Source organism: Pagrus major, chromosome 19, assembly GCF_040436345.1.
Source record: "Pagrus major chromosome 19, Pma_NU_1.0".
NCBI classification, from domain to species: Eukaryota; Metazoa; Chordata; class Actinopteri; order Spariformes; family Sparidae; genus Pagrus; species Pagrus major.
Window position 1 is genome coordinate 26,683,485 of NC_133233.1, and position 13,733 is coordinate 26,697,217.

Genomic DNA, 13,733 nt, shown 5'->3' on the forward strand with positions numbered 1-13,733 from the left:
TATTTTCTACATTCATTTATTCATCATTTGGTTTGTATAAATGTTTGTTTCGTCCAAACCTCAACATTATCACAAAAACATTCAAATTATTAAAAATAATTCAAAGGAAAAGCTGCAAATCTTCCCGTTAGTGAAGCTGGAATCATATTTTATAAACTTTTATATTTTGCGTGCAGAAATCTTAACGTTGTAAAGAAACTAAATGAGCTGCTACGAACCAAAATGTTCAATCAGAGCCGTCGTCATGTGTTTATTAGCTGATTAACCTTTTTATTATTTTTAATAGAAAGTCCAACTCTCACTGCAGGTACAAAAACAGAGAGCTGGTAGCAGCAGGGCTGAATGCGTCTGACAGGGTCAGATAGAAGAGGAAGAGGAGGAGGAGGAGGAGGAGGAAGAAAGCTATTCCCCTGTTACAGAAAAAGAAACAAATCATTCCTTTTACATTCCTTTATCCCAGAGCTGTACATCGAAAGACATTTATATATTTCATATTATATATAAAACAAAATCTAACTTTAGTCCCGGAGCAGTAAATCCCTTTATGTTGACAGACATTCAGAGGAAACAATCATTCACATCAGGGTTTACAGTCTGACTAACAGATGCAGGATTTATGTTTTTCTTAGTGCTCGCTGATTGTCGACAGGTGAGAGGAGGCACACACACACGAACAGGATGAGATCCTGAACACTGAAGCAACAGCAGAGGGCTTTAATACGCTCCGACGGCCTCAGACGGCCTCCGACGGCCGCCGACGGCCTCCGACGGCCTCCGACGGCCTCTGACGGCCATGTTGGAGGCCGTGTCTAAAACCATAACAAAGAAGAAGTGGCCAGAATTCAAAAGGAGGCAGCATAACCGCTAACTGCTGCTCAGCTGTCTTTGGCTACTAGTTAGCTCAGTTAGCCGTGGAGCTAAGTGGCCCCCCGACACATCTTTACTTCGGTAAAGAAACCAGGAGTGAAAATAATTCCTTTCTTGACATTTTGTGAGTTTGTGTTGTTCATTGTTTGTTACACTAAGTGATGAACTCTGTGGGCTGTAATACTAAAGCTGTATTATGAGACGGGACAGTCAGCTAGCTGGTTAGCATGCTAACTTCAGCAGACATCTCTGACGCTGTTGTTTCTGAAATTCTGGCCATATCTTATATCCTTGTAATTAAAAGGTACAGTTCACCCAAACTACAGAAGAACTTTAAACCCAGACTTTCGTCGCTGAATCGCCGTCATTTTTTTAATAATTCTGACAGTTTCCCGACATTAAGACAATTATTTTTATAATACAAGTCGTCTGCTTTTTTGTGTTAATATGCGCTTTCATTGCACAAACTTCCAGAGCAGAACATTTGTATTTTTGGACTTTTAAATAGCCCAAAATGTTAAAATTAACCAGTGCATGAAAAATCAGTGTTTCACCTCGAGTAGGTCTTTGAATGCAGTGCTTTTATTGTGGTATTTTAACATTGTTGTGGTGCTTTTACTCAAGTAAAAGAGCTTCCTCTGCTGATTTGATTTTGACATTAACTTGCAATAATACACGTGTCGAGTAATCTTTGTAATTTGGGTGAACTTTGATGTCGTCTCTGGTGAACCTCCACGATGGCGGACGGTAGAGTTGAAGCCTGGGTACAACTGGAATGTTTGGAAATGAACCCAGAGCGCTTTTTTGCTGCTACACTTTTTTTTCTTTTAAAGGTTTTTGCTGACAGAAGATCTTCATCACAAACACGATCGTTACACGAAACGATGCTTCAGGAAGAGCTCGACGTTTTAAACACATTAAAAGAGACTTTTTTCTGCGAAGGACAGGTGATAAACGCCTCCTCGTGTGCCGCTCGCCTCCCATCGCTCTGTGTGCTTGTTGTGTACATCTCTCCCCGGATGGACATATAAAAATGCATTGTGTTGATTCGTAGAAACCTGAGTTGCTCGACATGTATATATATTTACAGTTCAGCTCCTGTCTGCTGCACATAGAGATGATCGGTCGGCTCCAACAGAAGAAGGTCAGAGGCTGATCCCGGGTCAAACAGGAAGTATCCAACGTTTCACCGACATGTTGTCCTCCAGGTCACCTTGTTTACAGGAGAACACGCCCACATGTCCTCTTGTGTTTGTTGCTCCAGTTAAAGACACTTCTGTTTCAATTTACGTCTTAAAGCTGCACAAGGCAAGATTTCCACATTAAATACACCAAAATTATCGTCTCATCAGCCTCAAAGATACTTTAGATTCGAGATTATTTCCTTTTCTGCCACATAATAATCCTACTGTTACATTTTTGTAGCAAATATTGGACTTTTTGCTCCACTACATTGATCTGAAAGCTTTAGTTGCTTCAGATTATCAAATATTCAACAAATAGTCAAATCAAATGAATAGACTGAGCTACTCGACAGAATATAAAATAGACTGAAAAGAAAAGTTTTTGGTTTTTTTGCAGAAAAGTGCTGAAGTGTTAAAGGACAAGTCCTCCCTGTTTCTTTAAGATACTGGAGTGAAATCTGTTAGATTAGACAGTAACATGTTATTTTTACAATCAGCTCACTGCCTTCACTTTGCATCGTGTAATCTACCTTTTCAATAGCTCCCATGATGCCTTGTGTGAATTATGGGACGCTGATCGTCTTTCTTACAGCGATCGGTACGTCGTATCTGCCTGAAGACATCAGACTCATTTACCAACTTAATCCTGTGAATATTAACACTATTATTATTGCTTAGCTCACTCAGCTAACGCTTCTAAAGCCTTGAAAGAGCTGCCGGTGTGTAATACTTTTCAAGCTGTCACTTATAATTGTTTCCCCCAGTAATCTCGCCATGAAGTTTGTGGATAGAAGTGCTTCATACACAACCACCAGAGGGCGCCACAAAATGCAAACTTGCCTTGTGCAGCTTTAAAAACAAACTAAATCTAATATAAAGGCAGAAATCTGCTTCTCTCTGTTCATTTATGTGCTCAAATTCTCATTTTCTGACTTGTTTCAGTGATAAATAAACCTCTCACCCTTCAGATGGAAATATCTGGACTTTGTCAACTCATCCCATGAAAAGACTAAAACCAACACTGATTCACCTTCTTGTGTCGCTGAAAATAGTCCCGTTTCCTCCTGTTTAAGGAATCATTTGGCCTGTTTTTTAAAAATAAAACAACATGTTTTTTAGGCGTTTTTAAGATTTACTTATTCAAGAAGAACCAGTGAGAGCGGAGCTGAGAGCGAGTGTTGGTTTTGGTCTTTTGATGGGATTTGTTGATGTCAAACCAGCTTGATTTCATGACTAATATTAATTCAAGTTCTTGACATAGACTGCTCGATTCGTAAGTCGACTCTTGGACCAACACTTGATTTTGGGAGTTAAGTCAAAGACGAGCCGGTTTCCTTTTTGTTCTGTGTGTTTTGCACCTGAAAGGTAAAATACTGGATCCTGGAAGTGTGAAATGTAGAAACTCCTGCTCCTGAGATCCCAAAAACATCGTCAGAACTGCAGTTTGAGTAAATGCTTCTGTTAAAGTCCTGATTTCTGTCATTCTGCAGGTAAATCTTCGGAGCAGTCTGAACCCGCTTCACGCCTGCTGTCCTTCTCTGCAGACGCCGTCATCTCAGAGGCTACTTGAGGTTTAAATAGCGGACCTACAGCTACGCAGAACCATGACGACAGTATAATGACAATGATCCTAGCTCTTTAAATGCATACATTAGATTACCGTGTTCCTATGTTCAGATTTCCCGTTTGAAGTAAATAAATACAGTACTTTCATTTTCCTGACGCGCGCTCGGACTCAAGGCGGCGCTGATTGTCCAAAGCAAAAGACGCCGCGGGGAGGACTCGGCCTCCGCGGTGGGGGGGGGGGGAAGAGTCGGCAGGTTTCCGTGACAGCTCAGTCCGGCCGTCGATCGGTGATGCTAAAGCTGAGAAGTAAGCCGCCACGAGATCCAATCAGAAGAGTCCGTTAAGGTGCAGGGACGGCGGGGGGGTGGTGGTGGTCTCCGTGTTTCCTATTTGGCGTTAGCGGTTCTTGGGTCCATCAGTAGTCTGTCCCACCGGAGGAGGAAGGGGTGGGAGCGAGGGTCCGGCGGAGGTCAGATAGAGGTCAGATTGAGGAGGGCTGAAGGGGTTAAAGGTCACAGAGCGGTGGAGGTGATCTTCTTCATCCCCCGCCGCTGGGCCAGAGTGGAGCAGCCCACCGGCTCCAGGATCGGAGGGACGTTCCTGTTCAGGGCGGAGTAGGTGGCGGCCATCGCACCCTGGAGGAGACAGAGAGTCAAAGTGATCAATCAGTGAATCAGTGAATCAGCGCTGCACGTGGTAATGATTAGCAGTGATGTAATGTAACTTGCTGCTGGCTGTGATGCGTCTCTGCAGCACTAATTATTCTCCTCCTTCACACTCGTCCGCACGCTGTCATTATGAAATCATTTTAATGTGCACGGAGGATTTGTGCCTGCTGCGAGCTGGCTGTCAGTCAGGCAGCACACGCAAATGTTACTGCGTCGTTCCCATGGCAACAGATGCTGTAATGATCGGACAAATCTGATTCGTACGCGTGTTTGTGTGTGTGTGTGTGTGTGTGTGCGTGTGTCACCTTGACCAGGTGAGGCGCGTCCTGTCTGTTGAGGGTGTATTTGGGCAGCTGGTCTCTGTGCGTCACCCAGGGGTGTCGGAGGACCTGACCTGCCGTCAGCCGCCGGTGAGGGTCGACGTGCAGCATCTTAGACACCAGATCCTGAGGGGGTCAGAGGTCACACGTGAGCTCAGGGTCGAAGAGCATGACGACAGGAAGAGACGAGACTCAGAGGACAAAAATTTAAATGGATGTTGTACATTGGATGCTTTAAAGGAACAATTCACCCAAAACTGTTTGGTGAAAACTCATCTGCTCCCTCCAGTTTCGTAGTCCACAAAACATTTCTGGATGTTTTCTGATGTGTTCCTTAAAGTACATCCACGACTATATTGTGATGACCTGAGAGCAGATCCTCACCTTGGCCTCAGTCGACACAGAGTTCCAGTATCCTCCAGTGAGCGAGAACTTCCCGCTGCCGATTCGAGCCAAAATCTCCTCCGGCGTGTCCTCAGGACCGTTAGCGAAGGGAGTGAAACTGGAGACGGACGGAGAGAGTTTGATTTCTAGTATTTATATTTAGATAAGTGAGCGTTGTAGTCAGATTTCTCATGAAGAGAGATTATTTTAACGTCTCTTTTAACATTACATTAACACCCACCCTGTCAGCATCGTGTAGAGCAGGACTCCCAGACTCCAGATGTCACAGGCTGCATCATAACCCTGCTTCTTCAACACCTGCCAGAAACACACACAACACCAGTTTCATGTTAACAGCTCATATATATAAACATCTGTTCTGTAATAAAGAGCTTCAACACCTTCTGAACGATGTAGTTTATATCTTTCATGCATACATTAAGACTTGACAGCTGTGTACTTGTGTGTGTAAACGTTTCTTCAGACAGTGATCATTCACTGTCATTTGGTCTTTAGTCGTCCGCAGTGTTTGGTGTTGGCTTGTTTTTGTTTAGTTACATAAATCAAGACGATCACAGACGAGAGACTCAGACAAACGGGAGTAACGACTGAAAATTACGGTGGCCCTGAGAGCTCAATACACTGCTGCTCGAGGAAACATCCCCAACAATTAGACAAAACACAGGCAGCATTAAGAAGAAAGGCTGCAAGTACACAAAACCTTGATCTGACTTCCTACTTTAAGGTCATGATTTGATTAGATTTGGGAATCAAACTGTGACACACCAACTTTATTTGCTTGTGTTTTCTCAGGTTGCTCTGATGATGCTATCAAAGTCGGGTCAGAAGATAAAAACATCTCAGTGGATCAAATGAAAAATGAACACTGAGGTACCTCGGGTGCGACGAAGTTGGCGGTGTAACACGGCGTCATGAGCAGGCCGTTCTCTGCTCTCAGCTGTTTGGCGAAACCAAAGTCGCAGATCCTGATGGACTCGGCGTTCCCGCTCTCGTCCACGTAGAGGATGTTACTGGGCTTCAGGTCTCTGTGCACCACCTGCAAACACGACAGAAAAGGTTTATCCAGGTGTTTACGGACTCAAACATTTTCAGCATAAACTCTCCCTTCAAACATCCGCAGGTCCGCTTAATCAAGATCACGACATTTGTTCATATATTCTGGACTTTATTCCAGAACAGCCCTCAGGACAGGAGGCTATAGGGACGGACACGTACCCCCTGTACATGCAGGTACTCCACCGTCTTGGTGATGGTGTAGAGGACGGCGCTCGCTTCTCTCTCCGAGAAAAACTTCTGTCGCAGGATTTTGTCGAGCAGCTCGCCTCCTTTCATCAGCTCCGTCACCAAGAACACCGACCGGCCGTCGTCATACACCTACCACATGAAAACAACACTTTATTTAGTCACTCAGTGGCTTATTCAGTCGCTTTTACTCATTCAGACCAGTGCGACGGCTTCAGAGCAGCTAAATTTAGATATCAGTGCCATCGTCAGTAAATAAAACATGCAGCGTGAGAATTATGGATCTAACAGACAGTTTTGTGGGCATGTAGGCGTCAGTCATTACAATACAAACTAACTCATAGACGATGCACATGTTCAGACTGAAAAGTAGAAAGGACATAAAAACAGATTTAGAGAAGAGAAGAGAAGAGAGATCTAAACTGAAACTAGAATAACGTCCCACCATAGCACTGTATTTATCTAAACAAAGAGGTGAATCATCCCGAACAATCTCCAGCAGCTTTTTATAAAAGCAACAGAAGACAAACAAACATGAATGCAGGTTTTTAATTGTATTTAGTTGCTGGAAGTGACTCAAGTGAGGGCATTTTCACCCAGCAGCAAGACGGTATTTATAACTCTTATTAAGAATGAGTCACAGAAAAATGAAACTGACTAACTACCAAACTGAAACCAACAGCATCCAAACAGGAACACGACTGTTTTGTCCACCAGATATTCAGGTCGACCGAGTGGAGATATTCGGGGATCACATCACAGAAATCAAGGCAGAAGATACAATCCCCATTAAAATGTCCTGACAGACATGACACTTGATATAAACTTCACTAATCTATATTTTTATTAACACTAATAAAGGTAGAATTTAATACCTTAGATAAGCTAAATCAAAAAGCTTGACTCACGTCCTTCAGGGTGATGATGTTGGGATGTTGCCCGTATCTCAGCAGGATCTCCACCTCCTCCGTCGGGTCTCTCTTGGCCTTGTTGATGATCTGTAACAGGGACAAACAGCGTGTAGAGTAGAGGGAAAGATAAACACAGACGTCACGCTGCACGACTCTGGATGTCGTGTTTTTACCTTGACTGCGTACTCCATGCCGGTTCCTTTGTGTAGGCAGCGCTTACAGATGGAGTAGGACCCGACACCGATGTCTTCTTTAATCTCGTAGGTGTCTGAAAACTGGGATGTGCTTCTGTGCAGCTGCTAAAGCCAAGACACAAACGGTAACACAAGTATTTATGATAATGCTCATTGATTCAGGGGATGAAGACAGCAGAACAGTTCACCTGACGTTCTCTCTGGTACGTTCCCGACTGATATAATCTGAGGTGTTTCTGGTCTTTCATCTTCTCACACTCTTGCGTTTAATCCTAATGTGTCTCCTTTCTGCCGGCCCATAATGCCCTGCAGCGTTGATGCTTTGCAGAGTGAAAGGAAACTACCTTTTATGGGTACGCAGCGAGCTCTCCACCCCTGCTGCTCTTCATTAAAGGTGGGGATGTTTACCAGACGTACATTCTGTCAATACGACCACTTAGTCCTCGTCCTTGAAGGCTTTTCTCTGGTAAATGTGTGCATTACAGAAAATAGTTGAGACTGCCTCTTAAATGACTGGCACTCCCTCTCATCTGTTTTCTTTAGTTTAAAAAGATACGGCTTCACTAAAAGGCTCTGAGTGTTGTTAGGGATGGTTCCCTGCCCCACATCACGGAGGAGGTACAGTCAACACTGTTTGAAATGCGAGTTGTTCAAAAGAAGTACGTTCTTTGAAGCTCCTACACTCTTAAAGCCGCGTTTCCACCATAATTACACGGACGTTTAAGTCCCAGGAACGACTTCTCGAGGAACTAACAGACCCGTGAAGATTTGTCGGCTGAAGTTAAAGACATTATATGTAAGATTTCTACATTTTAAATGTCTAAAAACCACTAGACCTTTGTTTGGTTGTGTTTGAACTCAGGTCAACCTCTGACTACACTCAGCACTCAGCAGAGACTCTGGTTCTGGTTCTGGTTCTCTCTCTCCTGTCTGTAATGTTACGTTCATGAAGTAAAGTCCATTTGCCCTCCAGCTCCAGTCAGGTCACCTCTGGATCACTGCTGCAGTCAGGTTGATAAACAGGAGTGAAGATAAATCCACTTTTTAATCCCATAAATTCAAAACTAATCTCTGAGCTCTCCTCCCGTCGGTAAACGGCTCCGGATCAGAGCAGAATCTGATGTTTATCCCTCCAGAAGGTCTGGATCTGCACCCGACTCAGCAAACATCTTTGATTAGTTACATTACGACAGCTGTTTTTACACGTCAGATACATTTATTTCCTTCTGTAACTCCAACTTGTGTCAACATCACGATGATCAAAAAACAAACTGGCTTGTGGCTGCAGGTTTTTCAAAATGTCCAACCATGTGGTTCTCCTGTACTTTTGGCAATAACTAACCCCTGAGCAGGGACATTTTTGGGGACAAGATAATGTCTCCAGAACAAAATTTAGACCCTCGTCTCTGACGCGGAAACAAACAAGTCCCTCCAGAGGTTTCACATTCTTGTATATAAAAGTTCTTTGGTGGAAACGCAGCTTCAAGCTAAAAATCTTTGACACTTTGAGGTTGTTGTTAATATTTTTTTTAGTTTTTTAGTTTTGAAGATTCTGAGAATATTTTCACTTTGAAAAACCTCTGGATACTTGGATCCACCCACTAAGGTTTCACTCTTTAAATCAGATGATTTCTGCCTCTGAGTCGTGATAAATGACAGTATGGAAGTGTGTGTGTACCTGAACAATAGTATTGGGTAGTGGTTGTGTGTCCTCTTCCGTTATGGCCACAAAACTGAATCCTCTGAACAGCTGATGGGCGTTGGCACTGGGAGGAACCCCCGGAGAGTCTGAGACACAAACAGAAACAGCTGTTGAACCTCGCCGCTCGACACAATCGGCTTTTATTCAGAATGTAGTTCAGCTCGGAGGTGTGTGAAGGAAGAGAAAGACGGGGGAGGAGGAGGTGGAGCGACAGTCGGTACCTCTGGGTGTTTTCGCTGTGAACTCTGGATCAAAATAGAAAGTGTCGTCAGGTCGTCCTGCGGCGGGTTTGAAGGGAGGGGGGATCTCTCTGCGGAAGAGTTTCTACAGAGACGAGGAAATGTTAGAAAACTCAGTCAAAGGCACGGAGTTAAAGACAGAATAATAAAGCAATATTATGTTTTATTCATTTAACGGAGACACTGACATTCCAGTCGATGGTGCTGAAGAACTGATGCCTCTTGATCTCCTCCACGCCGTCTGGTCCGGCTCCTGCAAATAAACACAACGCGAGCCGTCAGTCCAGTCATCGCTGTTTGATGCCCACCAGATCAAACTCCACTTAATCTTTAAAAACACCTCAAAAATATATTAATTCACTTTTAAAACGGGCCAGATCATTCGCTAAAACAGGAGGAAATAGTGCTTATTTTGGGACTATTTTCAGCGGCGGATTAATCCCCATTTGGTGCTCTAGTGAGTATTAGCGGCAGCAGGACGGTGTGTGTGTGTCTGTGTGTGTGTGTGCGGGGTTGAGTCAAAATAAACTACAACCGTGTGGCTCATTGATGTGTTTTTAATAATTTTTGGATCTCCATGGCCCAGAGGGAGAAGATACACACACACAGTATTTGTTTGGAGATACAATCACTGTTAGTTTGGGTCTTTTCACGGGATTTGTTCACAATAAGATAAATATAAATATCTGCAGACTTGTTGTTTGACATGATTTGTACATGATGTTCTGCTTGCGTGTTAATCTCTGGATATTGGACTGTTGTGTTGTGAAATGCTTCATGGTTGAAGGTTTTCCCTCCAGCTGGTCCAGTCTGAAGTCATGAATCACCTTCAGTTTTTTTAGACTTAATAGCTATTTGCGACAAATGTAAAGTTGTGGACACCGACTCGTCTCTCCTTCTGGGACTACTTTTATCACATATGCAGTCGTCTCCAACACCTGTAAACACACCTTAATGTGTAAAATTGGTGGATTCACCCTTTAAATGTGAGGATTTGCTGCTTTTCTTGATAATTAATGAAGAGTTTTGGGGGATTTTGGACAAAATATACAAAAAGAAGACATCACTTTTGGTTTTGGAAAATTGTGATGAGCCTTTTTCACATTTTTTGACATTTATAGACTAAACACTTAATGTGTTAATCTTCAAAATAATACAAATAATTATTAGTTACAGCCCTCGAAACAGTGATACTTTCTCAGATAACAATCTTTCAGGCATGAGTGGACAGTCATTTCCTGCTGTGGCGACCTTTTTTTGTGTTTGTTGTGGGCTGTTTTTTATTTATTTATTTGCTTTTTGTGTGTTGTTCTGGAAGTTTTACCTAATCTGTTGGAAGGGTTGCGTTTGAAAAGGTTCCTGAGGAGACTCTGAGCTTCCGAACTCAAAAACTGCGGCATCCCCAACTTGGCCCTGCGAAAAAACAAAAGACAGAGTGATGAAATAAAAATAAAAGACAGAATAACTGCAGTGTTATCAACTGTCAGGATTGTATATCCAAACTGAAAGTATCTGAAAGACTAGACGACAATATGCTACACACACACACACACACACACAGGAAACACACTCAGCAGTCTGCAGAGCGCCTGCTCAGCATTTTTCTACAGACGCTGAGATTGAAAGAGAGACGTCAGAGGAAGGAGGACAGGATAATATTTCCTGTGAATTGTTTCTCTTTCGCCGTCTCCTCCCTCGCTGTTCTGAATTTCCATCAGGACACTTGAGTCCATTCCTCTTATCTCTCTCTCCTCCTCTTCCTCCTGAGTGCTGCACTTCATCTCCTCTTGAATAACTCCTCCACTTTCCCCCTGGGCTGCCTCGGTGGAGGAGAGTCTCGGGCTGATGTACAGCGAAGCTGTAATAAAAGCTGTTAGGAGGTGATTGGATCAGAGCATACCGACGGTATAAAGTGTCTTACTTGAGGATCATGGTCATCGTCTCTTTCCGGTCTTTGCCTTGAAACGGCAGCGTTCCCGTCAGCATCTCGAACTGAGAGGAAGAACACAACACGCTCACGGTTTAAAACTGATGACGGTTTACAAACTAAATGTCTTTCTTATTCTTGTTTTTAACCAGAATTGTGATGATTTGAGACTGAATTTATTAAGAAATTGATGTAGAGACGCGGGGCAGCGATTCATCCAGCAGCGTCCTCTCACCATGAGCACGCCGTACGACCACCAGTCGGCGCTGTGCGTGTGTCCTCGCCTGTTCACCACCTCCGGAGCCATGTACTCCACCGTCCCACAGAAGGAGTAGGCCTTGTTCTCGTGGTCTATGGACTCCTTACTGAGGCCAAAGTCTGAACACACACACACACACAAAGAGCCGTCAGTAATAAAAGAGTTATCAGACTTTATGGCAGCTCGAGCAACACGCGCACACACACACACACACACACACACACAAAAATAGGTGTAATATTACGCACCAGTCAGCTTGATGTGTCCCTCCTCATCGAGCAGGATGCTGAAATAACAGAAAAGCTTTTTTTTGTATTTTGAAGGAAATGTCTGCAGGCAAACAGTTATAATGCAGCATGAGTGTGTGTGTGTGTGTGTGTGTGTGTGTGTGTGTGTGTGTGTGTGTGCGTGTGTGTGTGCATACTTCTCTGGCTTCAGGTCTCTGTAAATGATTCCCAGGCTGTGAAGGTGATCGAGGGCGAGAGCGAGCTCCGCCAGGTAAAACTTTACATCCTCTTCTGTGAACATTACCTGCAACACACACACACACACAGACACACACACACATACACACACACAGACACACACACAGAAACAGACTTGTAGTCAAGTAACTCACAGGGTCATAAATAGTTTTAAAGTTGTTTTTTTTTTTTTTTACATAAATTTAAAGCAGAAATGTGCGATGTCATAAATATAATAATATAAAAGATACAACGGTAATAATTATGACATTTAAAGTCAAAAATATAAAATAAAGGTCATAATTATGGGATATAAAGTCAAATTTATGACATAAAAATGCCTAAATATGAAATTAAATTAAATCTTGAGATAGAAGTTCAGTAAAACAGCGTTGCGGTATTCTCCTGAACAACTGAAGTAGCAGAGGACTAAAAGGTAAAGAAACCTTTAAAGTGCTTGAAAACTTCTTGAGTTTTACTTCATGTGGAACACAGTGTTTTCCACGTCAATAAGCTCCATCCTAAAGGCCTCTCGCTGTGCATAAACGGGAGTAAAGTCACGGATGATGAGGAGTTACCTCCTTGGAGAGACGAGTGAAGAGGTCTCCTCCTCTGAGGAAGTCCAGGATCAGGTAGAGCTTCCCCTCCGTCTGAAACGCTGAGGAGGGAGAGAAAGTTTGAATTGAGATATGATCCAAGAAGTTTCCTGCTCGCTGAACATTTCCACTGCGACGCCTGCTGCTTTCCAAAAGAGGAGTAATGAGTTCTGATTGGCCCGGTGCGACGCCGGTGACTCATCACGGACATCTGTTATTGGCTGACTCACCGTAGTGCAGCTTGACGATGAAAGGATGGTTGACCTCCACCAGGATGTCTCTCTCCATCTTTGTTCTGACCCGGTCACGCACTGGAAACACACACACAGAGTGGAAAAGACATAAATCACCAGATAAAGCACTTAAGAGAGAAGCCAAAATAAAACAGCCTCCCTTATTTGGTTTCTATTTTGGCTCCCAGATGACAGCAGAGGAGGAACTGAATCACTGGGGGAGAGGAAGAAACTCGGCAACAAGAAATTTAAAAACAAGACAGAAAAGGGGAAAATAATAAACAAAGATTACACCGGAGAAGAGAGAGAGAATAAAGGAGCGTGCTGTGTTATTTTCCACCACCAGGTGGGGTTTGACCTGAGTTGAACATCACTTTGTGAATGTATATCTCCTCTTTAGCTCTTTGCATCTCTGTCTGGTCTCATGTTAAGGTGAGAAATTCCATTTTGGGCGATGACGACTGAGCAAAAACAAACAACACCCTCGATCGACTCGTGAAGAATTTTCTACCTGATAATAACAGACGACTTCTTCCACTACAACTACACTTGAGCGAGAGACCTTCTGCTGCCGTCTGAACTTTAAAGGTGCCGCTTACCAAACAAAACCGTCAGTCTTTAAGTCTGTGATGCAAAAATTCAAATTCAAAATCCAAAACTTTTGGATGTGTGTTTGAAAACAAGTTTCTGCACAAATTTCAGCTCTAAAAAGTTGATTTTACCTTTTTTTTCTATATGCAATAAATACGTACATCACTGGGACAAACAGACGTGATGTTTTTTATATAAAGAAAGAAAGAACTTAACTTAACTTAACAGGTGCCGGATTTACAACAAGGCCCAAATAATTAAGAATTTGTCAGAGAAAGTGTTTCAGAAAGCTTATAAAGTTTCTCCTAACTCAAAAACTCACTAAATTAAGCGATTTTTGAATGGAGTCTGGGGACTTTCTCCAC

General features: G+C 43.1%; 1 protein-coding gene across 2 annotated transcripts in view; it reads right to left on the reverse strand.

The window, feature by feature from the left end:
• Window positions 1–245: 245 nt before the first annotated feature.
• rps6ka3b (ribosomal protein S6 kinase, polypeptide 3b) overlaps window positions 246–13,733 on the reverse strand; it is a 47,347-nt gene continuing 33,859 nt past the window's right edge. Inside the window, exons 5-22 of one of the 2 annotated variants that reach the window (XM_073487960.1) lie at window positions 12,775–12,855; window positions 12,527–12,606; window positions 11,909–12,015; window positions 11,733–11,770; window positions 11,461–11,603; window positions 11,220–11,290; window positions 10,623–10,711; window positions 9,487–9,551; window positions 9,281–9,383; window positions 9,036–9,145; window positions 7,337–7,459; window positions 7,161–7,250; window positions 6,226–6,384; window positions 5,885–6,046; window positions 5,231–5,307; window positions 4,990–5,107; window positions 4,591–4,731; window positions 246–4,252 (exon numbers count right to left, since the gene is read on the reverse strand). In XM_073487960.1, coding sequence (XP_073344061.1) covers window positions 4,130–4,252; window positions 4,591–4,731; window positions 4,990–5,107; window positions 5,231–5,307; window positions 5,885–6,046; window positions 6,226–6,384; window positions 7,161–7,250; window positions 7,337–7,459; window positions 9,036–9,145; window positions 9,281–9,383; window positions 9,487–9,551; window positions 10,623–10,711; window positions 11,220–11,290; window positions 11,461–11,603; window positions 11,733–11,770; window positions 11,909–12,015; window positions 12,527–12,606; window positions 12,775–12,855 — 1,880 coding nt within the window. In that variant the 3' untranslated portion in view covers window positions 246–4,129. Of the gene's footprint in view, window positions 4,253–4,590; window positions 4,732–4,989; window positions 5,108–5,230; window positions 5,308–5,884; window positions 6,047–6,225; window positions 6,385–7,160; window positions 7,251–7,336; window positions 7,463–9,035; window positions 9,146–9,280; window positions 9,384–9,486; window positions 9,552–10,622; window positions 10,712–11,219; window positions 11,291–11,460; window positions 11,604–11,732; window positions 11,771–11,908; window positions 12,016–12,526; window positions 12,607–12,774; window positions 12,856–13,733 lie in introns of both variants that reach the window. The other variant, XM_073487958.1, reaches the window with a different exon arrangement.